The sequence below is a fragment of the Poecile atricapillus genome, chromosome 4, assembly GCF_030490865.1.
Source record: "Poecile atricapillus isolate bPoeAtr1 chromosome 4, bPoeAtr1.hap1, whole genome shotgun sequence".
Lineage (NCBI taxonomy): Eukaryota > Metazoa > Chordata > Aves > Passeriformes > Paridae > Poecile > Poecile atricapillus.
Window position 1 is genome coordinate 2,273,574 of NC_081252.1, and position 27,098 is coordinate 2,300,671.

At 42.6% G+C, this 27,098-nt stretch overlaps 2 protein-coding genes across 2 annotated transcripts; both read left to right on the top strand.

The window, feature by feature from the left end:
• Positions 1-19,031: 19,031 nt before the first annotated feature.
• LOC131578475 (interleukin-8-like) lies at positions 19,032-20,974 on the top strand. Its single transcript, XM_058837184.1, has 4 exons — positions 19,032-19,202; positions 19,376-19,511; positions 20,279-20,362; positions 20,944-20,974. Exons 1-4 carry the CDS (start codon positions 19,139-19,141, stop codon positions 20,972-20,974), a joined length of 315 nt encoding a protein of 104 aa, XP_058693167.1. The 5' UTR covers positions 19,032-19,138.
• A 2,872-nt stretch (positions 20,975-23,846) lies between these two features.
• On the top strand, positions 23,847-26,715 carry LOC131578473 (interleukin-8-like). Its single transcript, XM_058837182.1, has 4 exons — positions 23,847-24,001; positions 24,630-24,768; positions 25,724-25,807; positions 26,417-26,715. The coding sequence occupies exons 1-4, from the start codon at positions 23,938-23,940 to the stop codon at positions 26,514-26,516; spliced, it is 387 nt and encodes a 128-aa protein (XP_058693165.1). The 5' UTR covers positions 23,847-23,937; the 3' UTR covers positions 26,517-26,715.
• Positions 26,716-27,098: the final 383 nt, after the last annotated feature.

Genomic DNA, 27,098 nt, shown 5'->3' on the forward strand with positions numbered 1-27,098 from the left:
TCCAGTTCCCATTTACAGTAAGACCAGATGTGTTGGTCCTTACCTTGGCCTGGCCAGCGTGGCTCTGGTTTGTTTCTAGTTTTGTCTCTCACCCTTGAACTCTTCCTACCAACAGACAAGTCTTGACCTCATGTGAGTCACACAAAATTACCTGGTGAGTGCTTGGGAAGGGCTGGTCAGTGCAGGCTGGGAACAGGTATGGGGAGGGGAAACACGTCTTCAGGGCCACAGAGCAGGAACTGCTTTACCATCAACTCCAAGAAGCAGAAGGCTTTGATTCTTTTCACAGAAATTAAACAATCAATGCGCAGAGACCATTATTTTTTGTCTTTCATAATCAGCATAGTTTGCATGCCCTGGAAATCTGTGAACAAGTCACAACTTGGTAATACTATTTCACCTCTTGAGTGAAAGGGTAACAATAATTTCTTTAGAACAGGCAGGGAATGTGATGATCCTGGAGTCTTTACAAACTGTGTTACACTTCTGCTCCTTGCATTATTAATAAGTAATTTGATGTTAATAAGTAATTGGAAGTTGGAGTCGAGCTGCTTCATAACCTGGCCTCAAATCATTAACAAACACACTGCTAAAGATAGGAGAGAACCTCTAACGGGAAAAACAGAGATTCCTGTTCTATTTTTGTAGTAGACAATCACAATAAGCAGGCTGCCATGGCAGCATCACATACACGTGCTGCACTTCAGTGGAAGGACTTTGATAAACACAAAATATTCTTTTGTTTTACAGTAAGAAGGAAAATCCCTACTCCTGTTTGTAAACACCTATTTCTAGACAACTCATTAACTTCAAACACAGAAAATTCTTTCAGTAATTTCTGAGCTAGCTACTCTAATGCAAAAGGAGATCCTCATCAGAAAAGAACTGAAGAACTTAAAAAACAAGTGATCAATTCTTTCATTCTCATTTCAAATGCTACCAGAGGGGTGGCATGATCATAGGAACAAATCAAGAAATTAAAACCTGAATTTAGGCTGCAGAGGGCCTCACACTCCTTAGCAAGATTATTTTCTGTCATCACAGCCAAGTGCCAACAGCAATACTTGTGTGCCAGGACATGCTCTGGAGCCACAACTGATAAGCACAGGAACCAGAAACTGGGTAAGAGATACTAGCTCAGACAATGAAATATGCAGTGCACACAGAGGTTTAGGCCCTGTCATAGGCCATAATCCCTCACACACACCATTTGGTGGATTTGAGGGCCACGAGTTTTTAAGGAATAGGAAAGAAGCAGAGTTGAAGTTGGCAGCAGCACATGTACTAACAGCTATGGCTTTAAGTATCACATCAAGAATTGGAACTTACCGAACACTGACCTTTGCCTGCATGGAAAGCAGCTTGCAGGTCTCACTGCTGTGATCCTCATGAGCCACTGCTGGAAGGGCAGGTCTGACCTAAGCATCTGAAACACCTTTAGTCATGCCTCGTGGCTGTCCTTGCTTATCCACACCCATGGAGTCATCCATTTATTATTACAGGACTTCATAGAGTCACACAAGGATTTTTACTGCCTGGAGCTACAAAATATCATAGAGGGCAGAACCAGAGGGGACTGCCCTGTCCCAAAGAGCTACAGTAATACAGCTTGTCACTCCCATTAGAGCTCAGCCAGGGGTAAAATCACTGCCTCATCACACCCAGCCACCTTGCACAGCACTTAGAAACTGTGACTCAGCCACACTCACGGTTTTCAGATATGCATTTTTCCTAAGTCCATAAAACATGATTTCTCCATATTTATTTTTTTTTTTCTGAAAGTCATGCTATATATCTGGGTTAGTCTGTCTTCAAGATACAAACCCCATGGTCTCCCTTACTTCTGTCAGCCACACTCAAGCCCCTCCCACTCCCCACAACAAACATCCACCAGTGCCTTCCTAACAGGATCCCTTTATGCTCAGCCACTCCTCTGAAATGACCAGTTGAGGCCATGTGACTGTAGCCCCTGATTCCCTTTTCCTATTTACAATGAGTTTTCTTCAATTTTTTCTTAAGGCAGGTAAGTCATCACAAGAACTGTCTCCTATTTTCTATTTCTTTAAAAAATGTCTGTCTAGAACTTCCCTCAATTGACCAGTCACTTCCTAGAGTTCTGGGGAAGATTCAGATCTCGATCCTGAACTGAAACTGTTCCCAGCATTCCTGGAAAGGCAGACTCACCTGCTACAGCTGGGACATCCTTGCAAAATGACCTGTCATTTTTTCTGGTACTTCCATTTAGATTAGGTATAAATATGCGTTTTCAATTCGAAAAGCGTTACACATCAAAGCCTCTCCTGTACAGACAAGAGGACAGTTTGTCCCTGCAGCAAAACACGCTGAAATAAGTGTCAGTGATCCTTACATTTGTAACAATTAGTGCAATAAAAAAGAGCGATAAACAGCCCTGTCTTGTTTTTGCTCTGAGTGTGCAGCAGGGGATCAGAGGCTGGTGGGCACTGGGGAATGCCGGCAGTGGGAGCGTGCCTGAGCAGCCCACGCTCCTGTGCTCAGCCCCTGTGCGCTGCAGGCATTCCTCACATCGTGTGCCCTGGCTCTGCCTTGTGTGCTGCTGAGCACAAATCCCTCCACTGATACCTCAGACTGCTGTGAAACCAGTCACATCTGAGAGCTAAAAATGTTCCTGTAGTGAGTAGGGGCAAGCAACAGCACTGAAGCATTAGAAAAATTGTTCACAGAGAGAATTATGTACTGTCTGTGGATTGGAGATCCTACAGACAGCAGAGCAGATGATCTAGAAGCATCCATGGCAGTTATTTCTTAATTTGGTCTTGAAAACATGAGCCCAGAGGGCACTGAGAAGGAGAAAGTGCAAAGCAGAACAGATCAGGCTGACTCACTGAGGCTCTGCCCTGAGCTGGGTGTGTTGAAGGGACCATTGTGACTCCTCTCTAAGAAAGTTCCTGCTCTGACAAAGACACTCCCCAACACAGCTCAGTCTTGGAAATCACCCTGCAGACACTGCAGTTGCCTGCTCTGTGTCGCTCCTGGCTTTCCTTAATGCTGCTTTTCCCTTATAGTATCAAAGAACCTCTTAGAGCTATCAAATAACCCCTTGGAGCACTGTGCTGTTGAGCATATTTTACCAAGAATAAATGAATTTATATACTTACTGCATCACATTCATATCCTTCTCCCAAGCCTCTGATTGTATGGATCACATTTTTCTTCTCATGCAGATATTCAAGGCCCAGATTCTTAGGGTCCTAGAGCTTCTGGCGGCATTTATATGTCCCCTCCAGGGCAGAGGCGGTGGCATTTCAGTGGCATTGGAGGAAACAATGGAGTCTCTAATTTGGAGGGCCAGCCCCTCTTTCATGCTTGGCTCCCACATTTACCAAACTATGCTAGGCTTTATGGGAATTAAGGGGGGCAAACTTCGGTCTGATTGTCAAGGACATCTGAGTGTCTTTCTGGCATAGAAATGCTTTGGAAAAACTAATCCAGATGAGAGGCCTGTGGAACATGGTGGAATATCAAACCACCAGCTGATTTGGACTATGAGCTCTGCCTGTGCCCGTGTAAGGCAATATAAATAAGTCAATATCTGTTTAGGAGATGCTGAAATTCTGGAAAGATTCTTCCCTGTGCGTTGTTTGGAGGGTGTGTCTTTTAATTTGGAATTTGATCCGACTGAAGCTGTCATTCTCAGCCCCATGGGCAAAACCTCGAGTCTAGCCAGTACACATGTCCTTACAAGTGAAGAATCTGAATGCACTGGGAAGGCAGATTCAGCCTCTGAGATGATGCTGTCCCTAGCTTTTAAAAAGAGCACAGGAAACCACAGGATGCGGGGTGGCAGAGCCCATCTCCAACAAGAGGATGGTCAATCAGCTGAAAAGCTGCAGTGTGTCTTTAGGATTGTTACCTGGAAGTTGTGCTAGCCCTGGTCTGTGCACAGGTGCAGGAATGGACACAGTTTCAGGCATGAAATATTGTGCAGAAGTTATTGCAGGAACAGGAACTGCACGGAGCGGTAAATGTCAGAGGCAGCTCCCAGGTGAGAGCAGAACCTTCTCGTACTTAAGTAGGTACATAGCTCGGGTGGAGTGAACTCGGTGTGCACGACCAGGGCCAACCATAGAGGCACATTTTGGCTCTGGTGCTGGACTGGCTGTACACAGTGAGGAGCGAGCCCCGGGCTCGGTGCCGGGGATGCGGCACCAGACACGGACACGAGGCGGTGCTGCTCACCCGCTCCTGAGCCGTGCCCGTGTTCCCGGGAGAAGGAAGGCTGTTCTGAGCGGGGATAGCTCGGACACGAGGCGGTGCTGCTCACCCGCTCCTGAGCCGTGCCCGTGTTCCCGGGAGAAGGAAGGCTGTTCTGAGCGGGGATAGCTCGGACACGAGGCGGTGCTGCTCACCCGCTCCTGAGCCGTGCCCGTGTTCCCGGGAGAAGGAAGGCTGTTCTGAGCGGGGATAGCTCGGACACGAGGCGGTGCTGCTCACCCGCTCCTGAGCCGTGCCCGTGTTCCCGGGAGAAGGAAGGCTGTTCTGAGCGGGGATAGCTCGGACACGAGGCGGTGCTGCTCACCCGCTCAGGAGCGGTGCCGGTGCTCCCGCGGGATGAACCTCGGTGTTCCCGAGGGGAGAGGTGTCCCGAGCGGAGATACCGCTGTCGTACACCTCCCCGCTCAAGCATACACGGGGGAGAACCTGACTTCCCGATTATCCCGCGCTCAGAGGCACTGTTGTTCCGTTTCACTGTGCTGTGCTTTAGGCAGTGGCCAGCGGAGGAACAGAGAAGGATGGACGCGGGTACGGCTGCCCTGCACACGCTGCGTGGCGCACGGTGAACACCCACACCAGCGGTTCCCTGCCGAAGGACTGCCCCTGTAGGGTCTGAGGCTGCAGGTGTGCATGGGAAACAGGAACGGAGCCCATCCTCAGGGATATTGGTGCATCTTCCCGCACAATAAGAGAAGGTAAAAGGCATGAAAGATTCAGTTTTGGTTACAAACTGCAATGGTTCAATGACAGGAAAGAGAATTGGTCCTAAACAATACGATACTACAGGCTCCCGCTTGGTTGAAGTTGTTAAAGAAGCACTTGCAAAGAGAAATCCCAATATTCCCAGAACGGCCAAATACTATTAAAGGAAAAAATGTGCACCAAAAAGGCTGAATCCTGGAGAAAACAAGAAATGGACATGGCCAGTGTAGCCTGTTCTGTCCTAAGGGCAAGATGCTCCTTCTGCCCTTGCTGTGAACAGGAAAATATCCTTTCTTTTAGCTTGCAGATCTGTGAGTTCCTAGAAGGGAAACAGAATCCCCTCCCGTCAAACACTGCAATCACATAAACAGTGATCCTATCAACTGGATCTAAAATGTTTGAGATACTGGTATTGGGAGGCATACTAGCATTGGGCCACCTGCAGGAAGTGTAGGAACTTGTTTTTATCCCAGCTGCTGCTCTCCTGTCTGTTAGACACTGTTTGCATTGGCTGTGGAACGGCACCTCATTAAACACTGGAAGTTTCTGACCCGTTATGATTCATCAGGATAACCTGACAATTTCTGGGTTCAGGCTGATGTGTCTGAAACTGACACAGCAAAACGTTACAAGCACAGACCTCAAAACAGATTAACAACACAACCCAGCACTTGTCTTCAAGAGAAAAGGCCCAGTTAGGCAGTCAGCAGCTTGCTATTTCCTGGGTGGTTTGTGTGTGCACGCAGGGACTTGCTGCTGCAGGTTACTTCTAGTGTAACTTCAGAAATTAATCTGTTTCTCATAAAATAAGACATGAGTACCTCTTTGTCATCATTTCTGAAAACCACATGGGCATCGGTTTGTTCTATTTCTGTAAAAAGCAATCCTCAAGGACACAATACAAGCCCACGTTTGGACACTGTTGGGGCAGAACCTGAAAATAAATGGGAAAGCTTTTAAATGTGTGATTCAAAGCCTCTACAAGATGCAACCATTTTATTTATCTGCTATTGTATTGTACCTTGTTCAAAAATAATTACCACACCAAAATGTGTGGTGAAACATTTAATTTAATTGTGTGTCATGTCAGGAAGAGCTACTTCTTCATTGTTTTTTTTGCTGTGGTAGTAAAAGCAATTTCCCAGGGAAAAAATGTGCAGTAGCTATTAATAGTAAAGAGCTGCCTCTATGTAATGACTCTCACTTGAGAACATGAATAAATTTAGTCTAAAACTTCCCCATTAGTGACTGAAGTATTAAAAACGTAAGGAATAGTGAAATCCATTGACAAGGATTTTTCCATACGCTGACATGACTTTGAGTACCTGTGATTCAAAGATACCTGGCTTACAAAAAGAAGGTTCACTCTGAAAATCACACCAGCCTTTCAGGAAAACCAAAAGCATTTGTAGACAACAAGTGGACCAGGAAGCACACTAGGAAATTTCTGCCACCACTTCCAAAGGACAGAAGTTCAAGCCTAGAGCAAGCACATGTGATTTAAAAATGTTCAGTGTCTCTCACTGAGCAAGGAACCTCACATAGGGAAGTAGTAAAGGCCTGTTTGCATTGAGACACCCATTGGAGACAATTTAAAAAAAAAAAAAAATCAGGGATATGTCTCTAAAGCTCAGCTGTTAATGAAAGATGGAAGGCCAAGAGATTCAGAAAAGGGTTTTCTGCTGTGCTCTAACTCAGAGGAAAACTTCTGTATTTTACCTTTGTTGTTCAGAAATTATATGATTTAGATGTGAGTTTTATTTCTGTTTAGAAGACTTAGGAAAAAAATCAGACATGCAGGAAGGTCACAGAAGGTATCACAAGCTGAAACTTGTTTGCAGTCTGTAGCTGAGGGAGGCTGAAGGAAAGTCTGTAGAGTCTTTTCCTCCTTCAGTATTTCCAGCTAAATCATTTCACAGCCCCTCAAACTCCTCTAGCAATTTACCTTCATAGTCCTGGGACCTCTCCATGCATCCCCTCTTGCCCACGGGCCCAGAAGCCCATTTAAGTTTGGTCTTTGGCAGTTTTCCTGGTTTTTAACTTGGTTGGAGGAGCGCTTGTGCTGGGCTCAGCCTGAGCTTTGAGTTTGCCTGGCCATGGAGGGCCCTGATCTGGGTGCCTGACCTGTCACTTGGTTTTCTGGCTCCACCTGGGACTGGCCTCATTGCCCTGAGCTTTCCTGGTGCTGCAGGCTCTCGGTTGGGCCTGGCTGTGCTCTCTGGGCCTGCCAGGATCTCCTTGTTCAGGTTCTGTGGGAAGGAGCCTGGGCAGTGAGGTGCCCACCCAGCCTGCTGGCTTTGGGTGCTGGGCTCCCAGTCCCTCGGGGAGCAGCTGGTCCTTCCTGGGCCCCAACATCCACCTGCTGGAACTTGCCCACTTGCTACAAACTGGAGCCCTGGCTCCTGGTAGCATTTCCTGGGGGCTGTCTCATGAAGAGGTAAAACCAATTGAAAATAAAAGTGGAAAAATTTGAATATTGTGATTCATGTAAGAGCAGGGGAGACACATAAAGATGCTTTCAAGTGGATGCTGTGAATTCATTTCTGCTCTAAGTAGCAACATTCCCAGTTGGTACTCTGCAACAGAATCCCTTTCTTACTGGTGTCTGGGCATCTAATGCTTCATCCTGGACATTTTGAAGTGAAATATTTCCGTGGACTGTCCAGATCATGGAATGATCAGATGCTTATTATATTCACCTCTTTCACACCTTCTGAAACAGAATCATTGAACCTTTGAATCCCAAAGAATGGTGAACGATGCCCACAAGAAAGGAATGCATCACGTGCCAACAGGAAGTCTTGATAGTGTTTTTAACTTCAGGGATCTTGTTAATGCATGTGAGATGGGAGGAAAATTATCATATTACAGAAGAGGAAAGTGGGACAGGGAAATCACCTCGATGACTTCAGTGGGGTGAATAAGACCCTTGCAATCCCCAACAATGTGTTAGGTCAAATAATGCAGAAGAGAAGAGAAATAAATCATGCAAATCCTTCATTAAAGGATTGATACCTGTGTAGCTTCAAGCAGGAAGTTCAGCTTTCAGGCGGTGTCTGTAACAGACACTGCTATGAAAACAAAATGGGCTGCGTTGAAACCAGTGTGTCACTGGTGGCTGAATTTCCTGGCTCTGAGGTGTGGAGTGAAATGGTAATCCACCTCAAATCCTTTTTCTTGTAGTAGTTTATTTGTTCATAAAATATGTTGAAGGTGAAATATATTGCTTGAATCCTTTCCAAAGGATTATAAGGCAGATCTGTCCCAGAAATAAAGAAAACAAGACACTATTTTTCTGAGTCACAGATTTACATGATTCTTTTTAAAGGGTTAAAGTGTCTGAAACATTAAAGATAAGATTATGTAAAGATAAGATTATTATTATAAGATAATTTGTGTTGTTTCACACAAAACTTAAAGAATCATCCAGAATAAAGTTGAGGTTTCTTTCAAGGTCTTCTAAATCCATACTTCCAAGTATACTCCCAAGCCCTACTTTTGAAAGAAAGAAAACCCAGTATCACTTACATTGTCCAAGGTCTGTACTACTTGTGTTTGAGAATTGTGCCAATTCCTTACTTAATCCATGTAATCCATGTCAATCCTCTACTCCTGTTTTTTAAAAATCCAGATATATGTATGGAAGTATGAAAATATTAATCATTAAGTTCTCAAGGCTGCTAACTTTTCTCCATACTGTGGATTTTAGTGTTTCTTTTTCTGAACCTCTATAAATGATCCTGAAAGCCTCGGTAACTCAAGACTAACTGGGAGACAGGCACCTTCAGTCTGCATGGAGACATGTAATTGTGTTGAGAAGTCAGGCACAAAGAAATTAAATTTCAATCTTCAGCAGTAATTAATTTGCTCTGGCAGGACCTTTGAAAATGACAGTCTCATCTTTGACGAGGATTTAGCAAATCCTGGCTTAATCAACTATCCCAGAGTCACAAACCTCTGTTCTAAAGCCAACAGCTGCACTGAAATCTCCTCAACTCCAGATTAACACTTTAGGCATGTGGTTGTCTTTTCTCTGAATCTATCCATCTTCCAAATCACGCACATGCAATAAGCATCATTTTCTTGGATACCCCTTATAGTTTTCTTTCACTACAGACTTGCCTAAAGCTGAAAATTCCTAATGAGTCCATGCTTTCACAGGCACACTTGCAAAGTAAAATACTGAAATTCTCTTGATTACTGCTTTCCCAGATACCCAGCAACTTCAACTGTAATTAAAAATGTGAAAATTGGGCCATTTATTTAATGGCACAGTTTGAAATATGAAAGACCAGACTGTTAACTTGCCTGTGGAAAGTTACCATCACATTCCATAGCAGGTAACACTAGCTAGAAAATAGGCGTATCACAAAGTGATTTGGAATGCTTGGGTTGAGCTTCAGAGAAAATTCCTGCTGCTGGGCAGGATGATGCCCTGCTCTCCTGAGAGGGATCACCACGGCCCTTTCAGTGCCACTGTCCTTGTGTACGTGCCGGGGCTGCAGCGGTGACGCCGCGCACAGGACTCCCGGGACGGCACTGCGATACCAGGACGTTGCAACATGATGTGGGGAGGGTTTGATTGTCTTGCTGGAACTCATTACCAAGTTCCTGCCTCCAAGAACAGGAATTACATGAAAATGGCCTTTGGATGTCCCAGCAATGAATCACTTTGAAAAGGGTGATTGCTGGTTCACAGATTTGAGGATGAGACCCCAAAAAACAGCAATGTACTGGCCTTTTGCAATTCCCCTGGGCAACAACTGTTCCTGTGCCTCCGGCCTGCTTGTTCTCCCTCTGTACCCTCACAGTCACAGGCAGCACCACACTGTAGCTGCAGTGCTCCAACTAGGATAGAAGATGTGCACAGGAAGTCATCCCAGTAGGGTCTGAGTGCTTCCTGGGCAGCACTGAGTGCTTCACACCCTCACTGGCTGCTGCTGAGGCTCATGGATCCAGCGTGTTATCAGAGATATCCAGAGCTGCTTTCATTTACAGCCATTGCTGTTAGCAGGAACAGCAAACGTGACTGAACTTGCCGTGAAATGAAGTGACCTGTATGTTAGTAAGGCCAGTTCTGTGATAAAAATAGCATTATGCCTTGGAATTCCATTGTGTTGTAGAATTAAATTAAATTAAGTATAATTAAATTAATTGTAAATGAATGGTACCTTGGCCCATAAAGGCTGTAGAGCCATTGCCACTAATCCTTCAGATATTTTCTGCCAGCTAATACAGTGTCTCATGCTTCATGCAATGCATCACAGTAAATATTTTTTCAGGCTGTGCTGTTACACTAATTGAGACGCACAGTTTTGGGGAAGCTACTCAGATGTTTTTATTTCTTTTCCAGTCCTGGCCTCTTCCCACCTTTGTAGTGCAGCTTTTGCACCATTTCCTCAGTTATTTCACCATCAGTGCCCTAGAGTCAGATTATCAAATGGACCCACTCAAAAAAAAAGAACGACCCTAAAAGCAAAATGACCAGCATTGAAACGAAAGAAACCTGTCTGTAATGATATTTCTGTCAGAAATCTCAGCCCATCCTATTCCCAGGTCTCAAAGTCAGTCCCAGAAGTCCTCCACCTAAAATCCACTTTGACTGCATATTAAGGAGAAGCACTATTCCTTTCTGGCTTAATCTGTTGAAAACACAGTAAAACAGCACAACAGCTGTAGATTGGGAACTATCTTTGATTCAGAAAACAAAGACAAGCAAATAAAGGAGGACTCTGAGGAACTCACAATGTTGTAACATAACCTCCCTTAATGTTCTGCTTAAAGAATAAAATGTGATTTTTGGTATCTTCAGAAGGAAGGCGATTAGTTGTCTGAACTTCTGCCACTTGACTTATGTTTCTTACTGTCAAAAATCACACAAATACTCAAAAAATGTGTTTAAAAACCAAATTTCTTTGATCTTATGTCTTCTGCTCCAGACACATGCTTTTCATCTGGAATTTCTTTTGCTAAATGATTACCATGATGTTTGGCATTTCCTTTTGGAATGGGCTGTGAAAAGGATAGGACATGCAGTGGCTTATACGGAATTACAAGCATTACTTTCAGAGTGCTTGGGATGAGTTCAGACCATGACACACAACTTTGTAAACAGGGATCACAAAACACCCAATCCAGAAAGTACACGATGAAAAATTCTACTGGGACAGAAAGCTTTGGACAGGATCTGACTGTCCATCATGGCAAGATTGCTTACACCGGAGCAACAAAGAATACAGCAGCTTTTTCATTCTGAGTGTATATTTCAGGGCTTTGAAGGTCGATAAATGGAGCCTACCTTGAAAGTGGACATGAAAAATGAAAAGTTTCGATGAGGTTGCACAAACACACTCCAGAACTCGTTTTCTGCTTCCTGTCCAATTCTGTACCTTAAAACGGAAGCTTTATTACTTAAAGTTCACAAGAAGAAAGGCTGCAAGTTCAAGTGTGATGCCCTTTCCCACATTTCTATAATGTACTTCAGGAACTTGTGTGAAAGGTGAACAGTGACGTTCAAGCCAACAAGTGAACATCCTGCACATCTTGCAACATTAGATGGAAGGAAATTGTTTACAAGCTGCAGTTTAGTAACCGTTCCTCGATCAAAACCACTGCCACATCGCTCTCACTAAAGTGTAAATCAAATCCTTATGTACTAATAATTGCGCACCGCCGCTGCTACAGAGCTGGAAATTGCTGTTTAAGACACTATTGCCTGAAAATTGTTTGTGTCCCAGCTCCTACAGAGCTCCCTAGGCCCGCTATGCTCATGCAGACGTTTGTCACTCGTCGTGCTCCATGTGCAGCCAGCACCAAAGTGTCACCACAAGAGTAACAACAAAGCTCCTGTGCAGCAGGAGGAAAGTTGGAGCCACCATGTCAATGAGCTGTGAGAGCGTTACTGGATTTGGTGGAACAGAACTTGGCCAAATGCCTCAAGTAGAACAGTAAAGCTAGAATGCATGGGGAAAATCTTTTCAGGAGAGAATCTTTAAAACCTCATATAAGCCAAAAAGTACATGAAGCATGAAGTCTAACCAAGAAGAAATGCTCCTAGCCGTCTTGCATTTCATATTTACTCTCTGACAGTCTATGAGACACTCTTCTGGAGGACATCTTACTAGCCAAGGAGTTTCTGTCTTCTAAAGCTGCCAAAACCCTGGGGATTTTGTAGGAGAGATAGAAATGTCCTCTAAACAATATGTGAAGAATATGTGTGATCGACGGGACGAGGCTTATGAAAGGCTGCCAGCTGGCGTGCAGTCACACATGCCACTTGAGAAATTAAAATGATAAAACAGTAGCTGGAATCAAAGCTCATAATGACTCTTAGCAGTTTCCAAGCTCTCCCGTGTTCATTACACTTCAGAGGAATGGGGAAGGGATATGTTTTTCTGTGGGTGATTAAACATTCGGCTCCATGCCCTGTGCTCATAATGGATGGTTTCCTGATTAACTGTACTGGCACTGGATACCTCAACTGGTCGGACCTAACCAACAGGTATTGTCAGACCTTCGGGAAAAAGGCGCTGGGGAAAATCAAAACTCCCTGCAAACCTACAAACCTGTAGGTTTGTATCCGTGATCTGCATTAAATATTCAGATGTTTGAGTTTGGGATCGATCACTGGTGTTCTGTGTCATGCAGCAATGCGGCTGTTTATGCTAAATAAAAGTGGCTCAGTTACTGGGTTCTAATCACATTGCTTCCTATAACAGGAAATTAACTCTATGCTGAAAGTAGGAGAAACAGTGATAAACAAGGGCGATTTCCACATTTCATTAAATCCAAATGACAAACACTTTTCCTCAAATGAAGAGGAGAATATCCCTTTAATTCAAAGAGAATCCAAGCCCAGAAATAGCAAATGCTGAGCCCTAATACTGAAGAGAGGGTAGGGTGGGAATGGCATAAGGATAGTAGAACTTTTCAAAATTCAGAACACACCTGAGGAATTGCTAAAGGTACAAACACACTTGCAGTTCTAACTGTGACTGATCTCGGTTGATGATGGTTTGGTAAACATCAGGCCCAGAGACAGAAGTCAGTCATACAGAGATAGGATCTACCTCTGATGAAGAAGATCAATTTGGGTAGGAAGTAATTACAAATCACTACTTTAAACTGCCCAGTCACTTTCTTTGAAAGAGTTGAAGATTACCTTCATCCTTTTCTCCCAAAGCACCAGGGTGAATTGCAAATGCACTAGGAAGTTGGTGCACAGAGGAGATATGATTCAGTATATAAATACCAAGATAAGTCAGGCAGAGATTTACACTGCTGAACAATGAGACTTTAAGTTTCAAGTTCCCAAAATATGAGCTACTTTATACACATATAATGTTGCTTTCCAAAAGTTCTGTAATTCTACAAGCAATCTACAGAGGCTTAGAAGAGTATGAATTCTGTCTTTGTACCACTGGGCCTTTAAAAATCTAGAGAGCTACCTGTGGGTGCTTGGAAAAAATCCAAGCTGCAAGTTCCCAAACTCTCCCTGTCACACAAGTATTCCTACACACAAGTATGTGCTGTTACATACCTGTGAGGGATGGGAGAAGGCAAACAGGTCATGCTTGAAGCATTTGTTTGACCTGCTGCTAACTCATGATCAGCGTTACAAAATTCACTGGAGTTAAAGGAAGTTCTTTAAGGCAGGAATTGCCAACAAATCAATATAATGTAAATTATTCCCTGGGGTTTTCCATTTTATATAGGAATGAAACAACAGGAAATGAAGGAAAGAAGAGGAATATCCAGTGATAAGAAAAATCAGTTTGATTTCCCTGAAAATCACCTTTCAGCACAGTGTTCCTGAGCAGGGAAAGCAGATGTTGGAATTTGAGGCCAATGCACCTTCTTTGTCTCCTCATAGCTCTTGTGCTTTGCACCATCTCAGTGCCTCTGAGTTCAGGACCTTGTTCTCTTCAGATCTACATCCAGTGCTGGAGCGTGACTCCATTGATTTTAATTTATTCCTGATTTACACCAGTAAGGGGGTGCTTAGAATTGCAATGCCCATAGCTTTGCCTTGTTAATTCTGCTTTGCTTAAATCCTTGAAAATACTATATCGTTGGAAAAGGTGTCATTATTTTATCCTCCTCTCCCAAGCAGGGGGAGAGGCACCCTAGAACACAGGCTTCTAATTTTGGGCCAGCTGAGGGGATGGATATAGCAAGGGAGGGAGCATAAGAAAGTGCTACTCCCAAGTATCTTCTCTGGTCCTTTCCTTATTCTCAGCTACCCTTTCTGCTCAGTCCTGGAAGTATGGCTTTGTCACACAGAATAAAATATTTTTCTGAGTAACTCTTTTGTTCATGCATTGTAATAGGTTTTCAGTTACATATGATGATTAATTTAAAAAGGTATCTATCCAATAGGAAAGACAATACATGCTGATACCAGCTGCAATACTGGAAAGTCCCTGAGTAATCCTACTGCAATTAGTTTTCTTCTTAAAAATGCAACTAATATAATGTAACTGGTCTCTTTTGTTCTTTGCAAAGGTCGCTGCATGCTGAGTAGCCTGAACACTCTTACCATGTTTCAGTCAGCATCCTGTCCATTTCTCTTTTCCTTTTTTTTTTTTTCCTTTTTTTTCCCCCAATATTACTTCCCTTTCTGGAGATGATTTCATTTCCTATGCAATTACTACATACATGGGGAAAACCCAGGAATACACAAAGACAGATATTTTCCATCAAACTTGATCAGTAAATGGCTTTTGTTGTATTGTGAATCTGCCAAAGGTCACAGAAAGGAAGGACTGCAATTCTGGAGTCCTTTAAAAAAATGTGAACCAAGTCCTGAGTTAACCAGAAATATTCTGCTGGATGCTCAGGGACTGCTGCAACAAAGCTCAGTGTCACCATTGCTGAATTTTAGATGTACAGCTGCAAGCATGGAGTATTAAATGCACAGCACTAGGACCCAGGAAAGCCAGCAGGATGAACACTGGGAAATCAAGCTGGCTAACAGAAAATTCAGGAGAGAGAGAAAGAAGTGCTAGCAACAGGTTCAGGTGTGCAGTGTAATTGTGTATTCCTGGAGCAGCTGCTTGTGCCATGTGCTCTCGAGACAGAATTCCAAAGCACTTCTGCCTCTGAAGCAGAGCTCTCACCAGCAGGGCAGGTGGAAAAAAATCATTCCCCAGCAGAAGTGTTGCAACTGTGCTTCTCTGCAGCAAGAATCATGGGCTGCATGCAAAATACAGGAATAGGGATCATCATCTCCTGTGCTGTGAGGAAGTAGTGCTGTGGTACAGCAGAGATCTGCCTCGCATCCTTGTTCGCAGAAGACTGTGCAATTTTATGACTAATTAATACTCCTTTCTTAAACCATTTGCACAGTGACCTTTGTAACACCTGCCCAGTGCAGGACTGATTTGGCAAAGACCCTCCACTCCACACCCAGCACTTCTAAAAATGAGCAAATGCTATTTCCATTTTTTTATTAATGAGGGTAAATATCAAAGCCGTTTCAGGAAGAGGGGAAGGAGGCAGCCACACAAATTTCAGTGAGCCTCTCCTGAGATGGAGGGGGCTCAGCAAAACAAATTAGGCTTGCAGAATTGCACATTAACTAAACAAAAGCGAATCCATCTTTTTGGACAGGGCTAATCAGAAGCTCATCAGAAGATAAATACTAAAAGTGACCCTCATGGTTACATTTCTAATTTCAGCCCTTTATTTTATGTTTTTCATGTAAAAGTCATTCAGTGTGAGAGATGGCAAACAAAATCTTGGGGAGTTTGTTGATATCTAATTAAGGAATAGTAGGGGGTAAAGACACAGAGTTATGGCATCTGTAACTATAATTAATTCTCTGTTTGGCCCTCTCAAATCAGCCAACTTGCCTCAGGAAAGGTTCACATTCGAGACCATCTCTCCACCAAAACACAGAGGATGCTAGAGACCCCAACTGCCAGGAAAAATAACACCAAGAAGTTGAGGTATTGCAGATCAAAAATATGAAGAGATTTTGCATACAGGGTCATAGAAGTGTAAGAAATTAAGAGGAAGAATTTGCCTAAAGGAAATCTAAACTGAAACAGGACTATCCTTCCCTGCCGAACCTATTGCTCTTCCAAAAAACCCCAGCAGGTCACATGGACTGACTCAGCTGCTCAGCAATTTTTAAATCATCTTTTACATGTTTGGATGTAAAATTCCAGGCATGAGGTGGGATTACTAAAGATAGTGGTGAACAATCATTGAGGGAAATGAGGACAAGGCACTGCAAGGAGCCCCCAGGGGAGAGAAATTCCTCACTGTTCATGTGAGCATAAGGAAATGTAAATTTCCTGGGCACTCAAGTCAGAGAAGAGCAGAAGCACACAGAAAATTACCTGAGAAACTGGTGTTTTCACTTGGGTACCTCAGCCTCTCTCCTGCCCTTTGTTAACTAGAGTATAACTGATGTGGAAGCCTTGATTAGTGGAATTACTGAATCTTGGACAGGGACTGCTGGACCACACACCAGTGTCAAAAGCGAGAGCAGGACAGCCTGGGCTCCTGTCTGTCACAGACTGCTGATAAGCATCAATACTCAGAAATCTTATCACTTGCTAGTGTTAAATGCCTTGGCACTCTCATGCCAGTAAAACTGAAGCTTCTCAATAACTGTATTTATGACCCTTATGACAAAAGAAGTGTTTATACAGCTGAAGGCTACCAGATATTGTTTATGACACTCATAGTTAAGGCTTAGCAATGGCTCTCTTCAGTGTGTGTGAGCTAGAATTCCAGCAGCTCTTAATTCACCTGCCTCATGTCTCCAAAACAAGGTCCTTTTAAATAAATTGGAACAAAGCTCCTCTCTTTGGCCCAGATCACACAGTTAGAATTAAACATGTTACCCTTTCATTCAGAGTTCACCTCTTCTGACTTCCCTCTGTAATCACAGGAGAGATTTTATCTTTGGCAACTCTGAGTTTTTTTGCAGGCCACTCCTGAGCACTCTGCTCCCTACATCCTAAATTACAAGTCAAAGTGCAGCCTCCAGAACACTACTCAGTTGTTCCCACTGCTCCACATCAAGATTTGTTACGCTGTAATCATTGTGTTGTCTCTGATAAATGTAAAACATCTAAGCCCTTTCTTTTATATTTGAGTAGAAACACACAGAACCACAAACGTCTGGTCTGTCTGGACCAAGAAAGCAGAAATTACATTTCCCTAAAACTGAACAGGCAGAAGATTTTGCACAAAGAACACACGGGATAAAAGATTAATTGCATATAGAGCACAGAAAGAATAACTTTTCTTTGAAATACTGAAAATCATTAGTGACATTAAAGAGGAATAAGAGTTTCCTGGATTGATTTGGAAAAAGAAATCCACACTCCTTAGGCAATGCAATTCATCCTTCCATTTTCTCCTTGTATGCAGGCCAGAAGACTTTTCCACTGATGCTGTAGCTTGCATTTCTGTAAACAGCTTGCTGTGCATGGAAATAGTGTGTGAGGGGAAAATCAAAAATCCAGAGTTAGGAACAAAAACCCAGCCTGTGCTGCTGTCAGGCAACAGGACAGCACGTTGTAAAAAGAGGCTCATCTGGAGACATGATAAAGGCCTACAGAATTATGAAGCCAGTGGAAACCAGGGTTAAGGATCAATGTCTACTTCTTGTTATCCTGTAAAAGAATCAGGAGGCAGCAAGTGAAACCAGAATCAGACTACTAGGGAAAAGTCTCAAAGACACTTGATCTTTTCTTACACGTTCCTAGACACCTGCTGATTGCCATGGTTGAAGAAAACAATCCCCAGGCAGACCTCAGGTCTGACGAGCAAGGGCTCTAATTAGGGATTTATCTGTTTATCTGTTAGCTAATCCAGCTGTATTTGCTGCAAGCTGTAAAGTGATAGGAAAACCAGATGCTTAATTCCATAGCTTCTGGAATAGCTACTGTTCAGTATTAACTAAGGCTATTTAGATCATATGCTCTAAGGCTATTTATAAACTACAGACAGTAATAGATACGGTTATGTTAAGTGGAATTCAGTCTGGCATATGTAAATCTCTGAGACCTTCATGATCAGTCAGAGAAAAATAACCTCCATTCATTCATATCTGGCCTTGTGCTTTGTTCCTTTGACTTCCCCATTACCTGGCAGAGGAACAGAAATGGCAGTCCTTAATGTTTAACCCAAATAAGGCAAACTTGTATTATAGTATTTGTCTCTGCTGTTAAATCAATGGTTGAACACCTCTGACTTCGTCTGAATAATCCTTTTTTGTGATTCCATCTTCAGTTTTCTTTATTTTCATCATAATGGGAAGAAATCCTCTCTTTACAGGGTCAAATTTAAATTTGCACAAGTGCCTCGTTTTATTTCAGAAGCAGAGTGCTACAGCAGCTTTTAGAATTTTCCTTTGCCCAAATTCAAAGCAGCAAATAACTTAGAAATTTTTGCTTTAGAAGAAGCAGTCATCCTCAAGAAACAAAATCCACCTTAGCTCAGGCAAAGCAACTCATCATATCATATTTACATATTCTGTGTGTTCTCAATGGTACTACAGAGTCTCAGTGGTACTATTGCTTATTTCAGTGAAGCTGGATTTGAATTCACCAAAAGAATACTGGAAATATTTCTGATGAAGTTATCTCAGCATATAAAAAAGGTTTTTTTAAATGTACATGAGTATAAGGACAAGGAGAGCTAGTATCTATAAATTTTAGAATTATTGGCTCCTACTTCTATCATGTCTTAAAACAGAAAAAATTAAAATTTAAGTCCAAAGACACGGAGACGAAAAATCACAGAGCAAATGCTTTTGACCTGTGGTGGAAAGTCACAAGGAGGACACCAGTACAGATTAATATTATCCCAAGAAATTACAAACTCTCTTCAGACTCCACACAGCTCAGTACAGGGCAATTCTACATGTCTTTATTTCATGAAGTGCTTGCTACTGATGAGAAGCAATTCTGTGGTCATGAAGGGAAAGGGGCTTACCCACTCACCTGTGACTCAGAGCCCAGCAGCATCTCGCAGGTTCGGAGTTTCCGTGGGTTTCTGTGAGTGTGACCTCCCCGTGATGCTGGAGTGCCCCGGCTGGCCCAGGCAGGATATAAACACGGCCAGTCCCAGGGCACAGGCACTTGCTACCCCGGCATCTGCCAGAGCTCACTCCACCACACAACCAGGCCCAGGCCACACGAGGAAGACAAGCTCTTGCATCATGATTGCCAAGACTGTGGCTGCTGTCCTGATCCTGCTCCTGATCTCAGCTCTTGGAACACGAGGTAAAGAAACCCTTCCTAAATCTCTCCTGTCTAATGGCCAGAGCAAACGCTGATGGGGACATGCTGTGCTCTTACCAGTGCACCAAAGGACTCTCCTAATGCTGTTAGCAAGAAACCCCATGTTGTGCTTCCTGGGAAGATAGTGAAACGCTCCACCTTTTTTTGTTTTCCAGCCGAGGCAGTGCCACGCTCGGCCGTTGAACTCCGGTGCCAGTGCATAAGCACCCATTCCAAGTTCATCCATCCCAAGTTCATCCAAAACGTGAACCTCACCCCCAGCGGACCTCACTGCAAGAATGTTGAAGTCATGTAAGTGTACATTGCAAAAGCTTCCTGATTACTTAACAAGAAGGAAGCAGATTTTGCTTTTTTTTTTTTATTTTTTTTGTGATAGCTGGCAGAAGCAGCTGCTCAGAAAGCAGAACAGCAACATTCCCTGCTCCTGCAGACGATGTGCTACATGTTGTGAACTGTGTGCTGTTTTGCCAATCTCTACTTGTTAAATACGTGCAATATTTTGACCTAAATTTGCAGTCATCAGGCAGCAAATAACTTTCTAAAATGCTGAAATCTAGTGGCTTGTGAAAATGCATGGAGCAATGCTGATCAAGAGATCAAAACATAATTTTTAAGGGCTAGGTCAAAAAAATTATCCCACTTCTACTCAAGTCAATGAAAAACACTACCATTAGCATACAACTCATTCCAGTTGCATTCCAGAATTTTACTGTAAGTAACCAAATTCCTATGAACTAGGCAGTACAATTTCTGAATTGAGATGGAAAGATTTAACTCTTCAGTGAAAGACTGACTCAAATACAAAGCCAGTTGGGGAAAAAAAGCAGTTTTGAAAAGAGGCAGAGTCCTGCAGATGGTTTAATGCATCAAACAAGCAGATATGAGAAGATAACTTTTTCACTGCCACGAAAAAGATCCCTTTATATTAGGCTACAACCTCAGTTCATACAGCTTAAAGTGGAACATGTCAGTGCATGCCTAGAATGATGTTATGAGAGAAAGGTGGCATTGCCTTGGATTTCACTAAATTGCCCTTTTCCCTTTCTTCCCTGTTGCAGAGCTACCCTGAGAGATGGCAGAGAAGTGTGCCTGGAGCCCACTGCTCCCTGGGTGAAGCTGATCATCAAGGCAATTCTGGACAAGTGAGTCATTTCTCCTCAATAAGCACCGCTTATTGAAAACCGGTATTTTAATTGAACTACCAAACAGGACGGGCAGAAGTGCTCCAAAATTCTGTCTCCTCAGGCACTTATTACCTTTTGTGTTCACTAATTGTGACAAACACTGTGATTGCTTTGAGCCTTAATTACAGCATTAGCTATTGAAGCCTTCCTGTGCCACACATGTCTGGCAAGGTTACTTTCTGCACAAGCATTTTGAAAACCTGCAGCACAACTGCTCAGAAAACCCAAGCATTAACTGGTTTTCTCATGCTTGCAATGGTAGAAAGCAGCAATCAGTTTTTTTAAACTAATGGCATATAGAAAAGTGAGGGGAAAATCAGGTTCCAGTTGTCAAGTGAAGCATCAAACTATGGAAATTCACTGCTATTGAATCCCTTTGGGAATGTTATGATGTGCCAGCGTCCCTTGAGCTCTGTCACAGCTTTTCAGGGGCTTGGGCACAGAAGCACGAAGTGGTGGGTTTCAGCTGACACCAGCAAGTCTTACCTGTTGTATGGTTGATTTTTAATATCTTCCTTTTCCATCTTCTTTCTTTCCAGGGCCAACAGCAAACCTGAGACAGTGTCCTAAAACAAAGAAGAAAAATGTCCTGACTCCTCCAGCGAGGCAAAAATAGGGAAGACACTCACCTGGCTTCTGACAGCTCACCTCCTCCTGCCTCACAGCATTCAGAATATGTATTCCCCAGTTTGTAGTTAGTTGACAAGAGTGCTTTTAGGCTTTTAAACAGGTCTCATTATGTAGGAAAGAAACCACTGCCACATCAACAAGAAGGCAGAAAAAGTGGCTTGTGAAGGAATATGGAGATAATTCTGGAATAATTTTTGCTAAACACTGCTGGAACAGTGCAATGTGTGCCCAGCAGAGCTCTCACTAAATGACTCCTTCCCTTTTTGCTAAGTTTAGGAAAAGACCAGCAATAACCTCCCCTGCAAAGCACGGACGACTAACTTCAACTGTACCTGGATCACTGCCACTCACAGTGGGCAATTGGCTGAAGAGGGGAGCTCCCAGAATTAACATGTCAAAATTCAGATACATCAGGTTCTGTGTCATCATTTTCAATATATTATTTATTGTGAATGAGTGTTGTGAAGGTATAAGCATATATTTTAATGCCATCTTTTGGCTAGAAAAAAGAACTTTACTTATTTATAAAATATTTATTTATTTATTTATTTATTTATTTATTTATTTATTGAAGATTTTTATGTTTACATACCTAATAAATGCTCATTGAAATGTTTTCGCTTCAATATTGTTAGTTATTAATTTTCTTGTTGAAACAGCAAACTGAAAAATAGAGGAAGCATTTTCTTTCAGTTTGTATCACGTCATGGGTTCCCAGAAGGGCAACGTGGGGATCTGAGTTGTGTGGGACAGCAAATTAAAACAGCAAATTATTTCGTCTGTAAAGTGTAGATAATTCAGAATCACAGGAATTATGGAAGTTATCTACTTTCTTCCTCTTTTCTTGTCTCAGACTCAGTATTTTCAGAAGTCAGGATGATAAAATTCCCAGCTAGTAATGAACAAATACTGGTTAGTCACAGAAATTGCAAGGCCATAGCAGTGTGGTGCTCTGACAGCACAGCAGCTGAGAACAAGGCAACGAACAAGGGTTTGGTTAACTTAAATAAACAGGCAAATCTGATAAACATTAAGGAAGTCACAGAGCATCCTCCCTAATTCCAGTCAGGAGGGAGGACCACACCAGAGGAAATTCTAAGAAAGAGAGCTCCATTTATATGGCCTCACATCTACCTGTAGCACAGCAATTTACAGAGGAATGTTGAAATTTGAGCAGCGGACACTTGACAAGTGGGAAAGTCAAGCAAATATTTTGATATTTGTTTAGGTTTGGCCTTTTCCAACAAGGAGCCACTCCATGGTCTGCACAATCAGCTCATGTTTGCTCATGGTGCAAGACAGAAGGGGTGTTTTGGCAGTGTTTGAGCAAGTTCTTGTGCAAGAGGACAACTATTCTGACCACACTTTGCTCCCTGCCCCACTGCACAGCCTGCCAGACCTCAGAATGGGAAGGAGTCAAAGTTTCTCAAGGAGACAGGTTTTGTTCAGACTTGTCTTACAAGTATAAGCCTTCCTGCTTCCCAAGGGATTTTTATAAGCTACCTTCTTTCAGAGATGTAATTTGGAGGTGAGGATGTTGCAAGTATCAGCCAAGAGTGGGGAGAGGTTGGGAAGGACCACTCTATCTGCACAGCCATAAAAGTATGGGTGTATCCTAAAGGACTGACATCAGTCCTCTACATTTAGTGTAATACAGATGCACGTAACCTTTGCCACCAGCAGAATCCCAGTCAGGTTATTGGGAGCTGAACCATGGCCACCAAAGCTCTTTTCCCATCAGTTTTTCTGTCCAAAATGGCCCAAAGTAGCTGCACTTGTAGGACCCCTGGCAGGGCATCTGCACCGTCCTCTGTAGGCTCATTGGTTAGGTGTGATTCCAAGGGTAGAAATGATAACATATCACATCTCTGTTCTGTATGCAGCCACAGAACACCTTCTGTAGAAATACAACAACCATCCTCATGCTTCCAGAAATGTGTTTCAGTGCTCTTGAAGACTGCTAGAAGTGCTGTGGCTCTTCCAACTTGGTGTCTCCCTTCACCAGACTTCTTCCTTGTCTGTAGAAGTGGCTTATGACGTGTTTATCTACCACCTTTGACACCTGTGATTATTCTAAATGCACGAGGTTAGAAAGAAAAACAAGCAACTTCCTAAGGGCTTATTTTAACCACGTATCATTACAGCCCTTTTTGCCAGATACTTTCTCCTTTCATATTCTGAACAGATGAAAGTTTCAGAGGAGCTTAAAGTGACTTTGGTGGCAATGTCACTCAGTCATTTTAAGCTCATCATTTCCTGCTTAATGACTAGAGAGACTTCTCAGTACAGTATAAAGCATCTAAATCCCTTTAGCCAAACTGAAAAAAACTAAATCCTTTCAAGAACAAGAGAAACTAGTTGTGTCTTGTCTTCATAAGACGCTGACTAAATAACTTTGTCGGATTCATATCAAAATACGGTGTGTAAGATTGGGATGAAGAATTCTTGTCATTATGCTGGGTAAATGTTTTTGCATGAGACACTTAAGCATGGTGCGAAGAGCTGAACAAAAATTCTGTATTCACAGAGGAGGGAAAAAGTCCCTTTTTGGTTCAGAGGGATGTCTGGCAATGCTGTATGGATTTCCAAATGCAAGCTTAGCATTGTCGGCTAAAGCCAATATCCCTTGAAGAAGTGCAAACAGAAAGTGATGGATAACAATAACAATTTCAAGAATAATTGAAAATACACAGCAGCAAAAGCCAGGGAAATTTGAAGTGCCACCCAATGGGCTGCACAGAGGTTTGGATTTCTTGTGCAACACTCTCATGTGGTAGGAAACCTGCGTGTGCAGAACCCACCTCTCAGCACTCAGGCTGCTGGGAGCGCACCTTTCAGGTATAAAACCCGATGGGAAACAGCACCAGAGCGGGACCTCTGTCAAGAAGAAAACGTGCGCAGCAATGGATGGCAAATCTGTTGCTGTCACTTTGGTTCTCTACTTGGTTTCAATGGCAGGGTCAGAAGGTAAGAAAATTATTTCTTTAAACTCATGGAAGAAATTAATAAGTACACACATGCAAATTCAAGTGGGCTTACATTATGTCCTTGATGGCTTTTTGCAAGAGAAGTACATCCTCAGTAAACAGTCATTCAGGAGTAAAAAGGATCATTTGTACCTGTTAGGATGCTGTGGATGTTTCCAGGAGTAAAACATGCTTCTGTCTGCAAATTAGTTTATTCCTATGCCACAGTATATGCTTTTCTCTAGATTTTAGTAAGTGTTTGAACTAAAACAGGACCTTTTCCCCTAAAATATGTCCACATGGCTCTTCTTTCAAAAATTACAATTTTATCCCTCTTGGTAGGCAGGTTGATGAGCGAGAATTATCCCGTTTGCAAGAAAGAATAAGGAATATGAGTAGATGATCACAGCAGAAACTTAGCAATCCAAGCGTAAATTCAAATGCACCTGCACATGAACAGCTCTGAAAATGCTGTGTTGTGCAGATGCAGTTAATTTTATCTCAGCATCCAGCAAATCAGAGTGTTAGAGGAACAAGAATGAGGCTCCGGGAGGGAATGCAGCTTGCTTCAGGGGAGCAAATAAAGAGACTGTTCACGTACCTAGACATAACAGAGTTTTGTTCCACAGGTAAAGCCCTGGAGAAGACAGATGAAAGAACCTCCCAATGCCAGTGCATAAGCACACATTCCAAGTTCATCCCTCCCAAGACTATTCAGGATGTGAGATTAAGCCGAAGAGGACCTCACTGCAAAAATGTGGAAATCATGTAAGCACTTTTCCTAAACAGCATCTTGCTTCCTACAGGAGGAACCGACTCAACATTTCTCATCCTATTTATTTATGTGCTTTGAGTGGCAAGCATGTTTCCCTAGCAAAGCCTCAGAGACATCAAGTATCAGGAGCAAGGCCTTATATCCAAAGGACTAAGCTAATTCCCAGACAGCATTACAAGCAGCTTCCAGACAGTATTTTATATCTCTTTCTACTTTTATCTTACTTATGAACATCATTAGAGGGGAGAATCAGATTCCCACAACACAGGGCACAATTAATAACTTAGACAAGTTATCAGTCAAAGATACGAACTTGATGCTCTTGACATGAATTAAAACAATCTCCTCTGTCTTGGCCTGCATGTTGCAAAGTCTGAAAGGCCCCAAGTTATTTCCTATGTCAGAATTGCACATGGAGCATTCCCCTGTTTGAGAAGTGGGGAAATTTGGATTATGCTTCACGTGGGCACAAAGTAAAAGAATACAGTAAGCTTTGTTTAAAACCACTCCTGGAACTAATCACAGACCAGCGCAGTCAGTAAACAGAAGGGCTCTGTCAGGCTTTTATGCTTTCCCTATGCTTTCTTAAGCAAATAGTGGTTGTACAATGACACCCTCTGTGTAGCACTGCATGGCACCCCGTTCCACCTCACTAGGAATTGGTAATTTAAGCCAGGTTTAGTTAAATAAAGTACTTTGCAAGATAATTAAGTTCCTGAAAGATCTGCCAAAGCACGGCCAGATAGGGAACTGAAACAAAATAGAAAATTCATTAGGCTCATTATAAGATTACAGCATAAACACCTGTACTGACATCATTCACAAAACCCCCCAAACACCTAAGACAAAAACAAACAGGTCCTTCATCTACTGGCTTAGAAAAATTTCCAGCCATTAAAAGTGTGGGGGACACACCTGGCCTTAGCTTCTCTGCTCCTTTCTCGGCAGAGCTACACTGAAAGATGGCAGGGAAGTGTGCGTGGAACCCGCTGCGCCCTGGATCCAGCTCACTGTAAAGGCTCTCCTGGCCAGGTAAGCTGTTTCCTTTCCTAGAACACCTTCACTTAAAAGCTCACTTTAGAGGGCTACTTAAATTCATGGCATGCAAATGTCCACCCTCTTCAGACCTTAGTAATTCCTTCCATCAGTTCTCTCTAAAGCAATATTTCTACATGCCTGAGGAGAGAAACTGTTTATTTTGATATCCTCCTTGTGTGATAAACCACCCAAAAGGCCATGGCTATAATGCCCCCTATATTTCTGCTGAGAGGCAACACATTTCATGTATTTGACACTTCCAAAAATCAAAGTCTCTCTCAAAGACCCACTTCCCCTTCCTGGGTATAATTCAGACATGAAGCTGGCATTTCCAAGAGCTTTCACTGCTGTGGACAAGGACAGTCAAATCCCTACTGTACACACAGGCAGACAGAAGTTCTTTCTGTTGGAGCAGTTCATGCAGGAACAGTTTTGGGGTTTTTTGTTTTTTTTTTTCTTTACAGAAATCTCAATTAGTTGGTACAGTAAAAATAAGTCATTAATAATTCTTGAGCACTTATTGCTCTCCCTTAACTTGTATATAAATAGTAATTGTCTTTTAAATTAATTTCTGAATTCGCTTTATACTTAATCTAATTACAGGGCCAGGGACAATGTTGAGTCACCAGTCAAAGAAAAGTCAAGGAAGAATAAACCTTGGATTTCTGCAAGCATAGGAAATGAGAGAAAACATTGCTGCTGAGAATGCCATCATTTCTGATGAGAATGCCCCTCTGCTACATTACTACAGTTGATTATTTTTCTTTCCATGAGATGGTTGCTGATTCATCTTATTTTCTTTGCTGTCGCTCTCTCTTAACTTCTGTCTGTGATAGATCAAGGAGTTCAAGGTTAATGAAAGTGTTTAACTGTTGTAGGGATGAGAATAAACAAGATGAAATGAGTTACCCTTGAAGTAGTCCTTATTTAAAGCAGAAACAGAATGGATACAATTAGCAAACACATGAATAAACACGTAAGGAAGCATCTGTAGCTTTGAAGGAAGTGATCTCTCACACACTCGTTGCAGTGGTTTAGAGGTGAAAACAAGACTGTGGATGTGGCAGGTCTCACAGGTAGAGTCAAACTGCCTTTCTGAAATCCTTTCACAGCCCTCACTAAACACTGGAAATAATGAAGCTCATCCATAAAGAACTGCAGAAGGACCTTAGAAGTCTCACTGATTAGGCAACAAGCTACCAGGTGAAATTCCCTGCAGGAAGTAGCCAAAGTGATTGACATAGGAAAAAAAATACAGAAGTAATTTAAAATTATAAATCATAGA